General features: G+C 42.2%; 1 protein-coding gene across 1 annotated transcript in view; it reads left to right on the top strand.

Annotated features, from left to right (window-relative positions):
- Nucleotides 1–30: 30 nt before the first annotated feature.
- The window catches only part of GALR1 (galanin receptor 1), a 10,413-nt gene continuing 4,525 nt past the window's right edge, over nucleotides 31–5,918 (top strand). Inside the window, exon 1 of the mRNA XM_010181605.1 lies at nucleotides 31–724. Coding sequence (XP_010179907.1) covers nucleotides 35–724 — 690 coding nt within the window. The 5' untranslated portion in view covers nucleotides 31–34. The remainder of the gene's footprint in view (nucleotides 725–5,918) is intronic.

Genomic DNA, 5,918 nt, shown 5'->3' with positions numbered 1-5,918 from the left:
CCGCGGAAACTTTGGCCGACGAGCAAGGGGAAGGATGGAGCCGGTGGAGCCCCTCAACAGGTCCCAATCTGGGGCAGAGCCGCCCCGCGGGGAGTTCAACCTCTCGGGGCTACCGGAGGCGGAGGGGAAGCCCCTTTTCGGCATCGGTATCGAGAACTTCATCACCTTGATCATCTTCGGCTTGATCTTCACCCTGGGAGTGCTGGGCAACTCGCTGGTGATCACGGTGCTGGCGAAGAGCAAGCCAGGCAAACGCCGTAGCACCACCAACATCTTCATCCTTAACCTGAGCATTGCTGACCTAGCCTACCTGCTCTTCTGTATCCCCTTCCAGTCCACGGTCTACGTGCTCCCCACCTGGGTGCTGGGTGCCTTTATCTGCAAGTTCATCCACTACTTCTTCACCGTCTCCATGCTGGTGAGCATCTTCACGCTCTCGGCCATGTCTGTGGACCGATACGTGGCCATTGTGCACTCCCGACGCTCCTCAGCCTTGCGCGTTTCCCGCAACGCTCTGATGGGTGTGGGGCTCATCTGGGCGCTCTCCTTTGCCATGGCCTCACCTGTAGCTCACCACCAGCGCCTCTTCCACCGAGACGCCAGCAACCAGACCTTTTGCTGGGAGCACTGGCCCAACCCACGCCACAAGAAGGTCTATGTGGTTTGCACATTTGTCTTCGGATATCTGCTCCCACTGCTGCTCATCTCCTTCTGCTATGCCAAGGTGAGGCAAAGCAGGTAGTGGTGAAGGGTATGTAAAAGGGATGGGAGAGGGACAATGGTGGTAGGTGTCCTTGAACTGTGGGGACATTTCTGGGCACATTGGAGGAACATGGCACAGTTGGGGGTCAATCGGGCATAGCGTAGTTGGGAGGCAACAGAGCAGGGGTGAGTTTGTGGCACAAAGGGAGAGGGCAGGTTTTATAGCCAAGGGCTGGCTGAGGGGGAAGTGTGTGTTTGTGGCACAGAAATGTCAGGACAGGGATTGCATGAGGTGGGGAGGGGCTTTGTTGAAATGATTACTGGGGTTCCTCTCCCAGATTTCCTTGTTGCAAAGTGCTAAAAAGCCCCAGTGCTCTGCTGCTTTCTCTGTCAACACAACTCTCCTGTTTTCTTGCAGTGCTGTATGAGGAGTTTATCTCAAAGTACAACAAAGCAACAAGTTGTTCAGGCTTCAGACGAAGCATTGCAGTTCTGTGAGCTTGAAAAATGACACAAATCCAGCAGCTTGGTCTGATCCAGTTAACACATTAAGAGCAAAAGGTGCATCGCACTGCCTGGTCCGTGTGAGCCCTGTCTTGCCCCTGTTGAAGCGGATGGGAGATTCACCGCTGACTTCAGCAAGGGCAGGTGGTGCTGGGGAGCAGTGGATGAGAACCCAGGTAGGAAGAAGCAATTAAACGTGCCTGAGTAATGGTACTTAAGGACTTTGCTGCTCAGGCAAACTGTCCCATAATTCTATGAATAGTAATTGCAGCCTTCAGGATAGGGTCCACTGGTTCCTGCTGGAGAAGATCTGGAGCATCAGTTGCTACCTACTGAGTTAGGCAGAGATCTGCCTGTTTCTGTGCTAGCAACCTTCACTAGCAGGATTTCCCTTTAGAAAGTAATTTACATTGGAGAGGATAGATCTGCTCTTCCAAATAAGGACTTCTTAAGTGTTGAGAAGTCAGTTCTTCAATTGGCAAGTTATGCATATGTAATTAATGTATTTATAATTTGAACAAATAATTTAATGTTCAGTTTTATATGTACTGCACTGGCTTAATTGCAATGTGCAAATTAAGACATCCAACTCTATTAAAACCAAGTTATGCAGAACTTAAAGGACAACATTTCTAAACTACTGCTTGTAAGGAAACAAGTCCAACTTGGCAAATGAAGAAGAAATACATGTTTTCATACATAAACTGAGTTCTGTTTTCCCTGGATGAATATGCTGGTATGCATCTACAGGAGTGAAGATGACTGAGCTGTGAGACGGATAAAACTTGCTATAGCCATAGATCTTAAGAGTTTTAAGAAAATATTGCATATTTCAGGGAGAATGTTAGGAATGTGTGCAGAGGGAGCTTTTCAGCCTTTAGAAATTCTTTTACTTTTCAAAGCCAAAGCATCTTCAGTTTCACCATAAAGCCTTCAAAGTCTAATTATGTGACAGAAGATTGAAAACAAGTCTTTCAAAATTACGATGACCCTGCATAGTACAAGGAGGGGAAAAAAGAAAATATGCTTAAACAAAATATAGGCGCAGTAAATAAAACACATCATGTTGTTACAAAGCACCACTACAGAAGTGAGCCCGTATGTGTGATCCTGCTTGCCACAGTATCAGGCGGGAAGATCCAACCTGAAGGGATGAGGTTTAGGAGATACCTAGGAGATACTTGGTATTCCCATCAGTGCCAATGGAGCTGAAAAATGTGGTGACTTGTACAAGGAAGGCTATTTGAGGTATTTGTACCCTGCAGCATCAAGGCTAATTCCTGCCCTCATAAGGAGCCACTGGCAAATCTCCAGTATTTTGGCATGTGGGGCAGAGTGAGGGAGAAATTAAGGATGATAGGAGATGAAAATCAGAACCGAAGTTTTAGGGTTGTCAAAGCCATTGCTACTCTCACAGGTCTCCAGCAGAGTGGTCACTGTGAGCTTTTACTGACGTCACTTAAGTATGATTAAGTACAACAAGTATTTTGGCTTCTGAATGCACACAGGGTTAGGGGATTGCTGCTGTGTAATAACCTCAGAAGTATTATAAAAATAAATGCATTAGTTTCTGATGGACTTCGCTGGTTTTTATGAACTGTGGATAAAATAAATTGCTAAATAAAGCAATCTTCTGACACAGTAGATTAAGACAAAGAAGACTCATTTCTTTGTTTGAATATATTGCCTTTTCCAGGCTCCTTTAAGGCAGTTCTGCTGCTTTAGTACGCAAATCGCAATTGAATTTTCAGTTTTGAAAGTCTCATTTTTAAGGCACTCTATCAGAGCGCTGAGTTCTTTCTCACACTCTTAAATTACGTTAGGAGAGATTTGTATTTTCCCCAGTGGACAGCAAAACTGTTAACAACCTGCGGAAGTACTGAAATAGAGAGAGGTATTTGGAAACAGCGTCCTCCCACAAAATCAGAGCTGGAAATCTCACATAATGGGCAGAGATTTATGAGGTCGTCCTCTGTGTCATGTGCATACAGCTACATGTTTCCTCTCTCCCACAAATAGCTTTGGGTCAATTTCAGCCAAATTTGGCAGAGGAGTTAAAATATCAGTAAGAATGATATTTCCCTGGTTTTGTGAAAACAGAAGTCAATGATGCAGGTGGAGAATCTCCATATTCTCTCTCCTTTAAGGAGAGTCAGTTTGTACTTGAGCTGTTAAACATCAGACAAGCCATAGGGGGAAGAGGTCTTATGTAGCATCTACTCATGAAAGAGACACATCTTTTTGGGAACACATGGTCAAAAAAACCTGAAATCCATAGGAAAACAGCTTTTGTTGGCTCACAGAACTACTCTTGAAAGGAGCTTATAACTCCAGCCAGAGGAGCAGTGATTATATGGTTATTAGTTGAGTTACAGTGCTGCATACTTGTAGAAAGCCCTTATTCTTTTTTTTTTTAATTGTTTATCATATTACTAGCCATGTTTTGTAACATGGCTACAATGTTTGCTCACTGATGTGTTCTTAAGTGGCAAAGTGATAAATGATTCCCAGTGAACTTCTGAAAATTGACATCTGCCAGGGTAGTGCAATATGTCTACTGATTTTGGGTGCCTCTGACCAACCAGTTATGAAGCTTCAGTCCTTGAAAGTCAGGCCTCCTTCAATCAAACCTTTAGTTTGGACACCTGAAATAATCAGCAAACTTTTCCTTTTATAGATGTATAATGTTAAAAGCATTTTTTAAAAAATATTTCTTGCCTTAAGAATGTTTCCATTATCTATCATTCCAAACACACTGAATTAATGGAACTCATGTCTGATTTATAGACTTGGTTGAAAGTAAGCCATAAAAAGTAGAAGCCTCAACACAAAATCCAAGCTTATATGGTTCTTGGCTTAAGATATTATATATTAGATTTTGATGAGCAGTGAGGGAAAACTTTATTAAACTACACTGAAAAGAAAAATAAAGGCTATGACACATTGTAGTGACACTATTAAATGAAAGAGGGTGAAGGATCTGTGGTGACAATAGAAGTAGCAGCATTACTTTAAAAATGGATTGCAGGCAATGGCACTTGAATTTAAATTACATTCATACTACAAAATATGGTTCAAAATGTAAGGTTTGCATTATGGCTCTGGTAAACAAACAGTGCTTTCTTATTAGATAATGACCTTGGGCAGGCTTTCCTGCTGCATGATTTTCAATCATAATAAAGGTGCAGTTAGTGAAATGATTATATACAGCCAGACAGGAAATATGCTTCGTAACAGTGTAGTCTTCAAAGTTTCATGTTTGGTAAACATATGTGAATAGGCACAGATAGTTTAAGCTATTTTCTTCTCTCTCTCTTACTGGAAAAAATCCCTTTTTCAACTTGATTTGGCCGTAGTCCCTCAGCCTGGGCTCTCAAACCATCTTGAATGTAATGTCTGAAACAACTAAAAAAAAAAAACCAACAAACAAATAGAAGAAATGGATAGTCTGTAGGCAAAATCCGGGGCCTTCCAAATGCCATCAATGGTAGTTGTGGAAGTACAGTCTGGATCAGACTGGAACTTCTTTATGTTCCTACAAGTCTCCTTATACCCTCTTTCACAACAGTGTAACTTTCTTCCCACAGCACTCCACCCTCATCTCCAGAAAACAGGAAAGCTATTTTCTTCCCTGAGAGCCACATAAGATCTCTGATCAACAGGTGCATGCAAGCTGGAGTTAGAAAGGTTTAATGTAAAAAGTTCATTTTTCCACAGAGCTGAATTTTTGAAAAATGTAACAGCTTGTGAGAACAGGTTGCGACCTATTTTTTAGCAAGGTGAATATTTCATTCCATGAGTGAAAAATGCACATGCAAGTGTATTAGTGGATATTTTGAAATACTTTAGAGAAATAACCTGAAACAAATTGAGAGGCGCATGTGGAATTGTTACTCATTCAGGTGAGGTGACAGTGGCTGTTAGAGGAACAATTGATTATTCATTGGCCCAGACAAGAGCTAATTTGAACAGGGCAGTTGAGGAGAGGTGTCTTTGATTTGCCTTGTAGTGTTTGTGCATAAACATGGCTGTTAATATTCCTCTACAGTGGTGTGTGTAGGTCTCTGAGTGCTCTTCCACTGCTATTGATAGGTAATTAAATTCTGCCTATTTCTCTTGCTGCTGGTTTGCATACCATCTGGTACACTACCATGTAGAGCCAGCACGGTTTCACTGCAGAGACTTATTTTATGAAATACGTATATAATCTGAAAGAGGGAAAGTTGAGAAGGATTCATTGGAAGGTTATAATCCAGATCTTCAACAACCCCTCCCTCACTAGCCTCCAAATATCCAATTTAACAGCTTTGTCTACTGCATCTTTCTTTGAACCAGAGAGAGATGCAATGCAAAAATTCATGCTAAAAGTTTCAGAACAAAAGAAAAAAAGGTTGTAACTTTAAAAGACTTTGCAGTTCTGTTTTCTGGGAAGAGTTTATCTGACTTTAATTTTGGGCTGTGAAGGAAAATCTTGGTACAATACAGTCTCTGGGTGGAACGTGGTGAGGTTTGCAAAGGTCCAGTAGAAACAGCTCATCATTGTAAGTTATGTGAAGGGGATGAAGCAACAGTGATGGGAAGTGAACTTCACTGTAAGCTCTTCCCATGCTCGCTCTTGTTTTTACATTTCTCACCCAAGGACTAAGCAATTCAGCTGTTTTATGTATGGTGACAGCAGGTGAATAAAGAGTTTGTGAGCCAGAGGGTCATCT

This window comes from Mesitornis unicolor, unplaced genomic scaffold (assembly GCF_000695765.1).
Source record: "Mesitornis unicolor isolate BGI_N332 unplaced genomic scaffold, ASM69576v1 scaffold20360, whole genome shotgun sequence".
Classification (NCBI taxonomy): Eukaryota; Metazoa; Chordata; class Aves; order Mesitornithiformes; family Mesitornithidae; genus Mesitornis; species Mesitornis unicolor.
The sequence above is the reverse complement of the archived record's forward strand: the minus strand, read 5'-3'. Positions and strand labels throughout refer to the sequence as shown.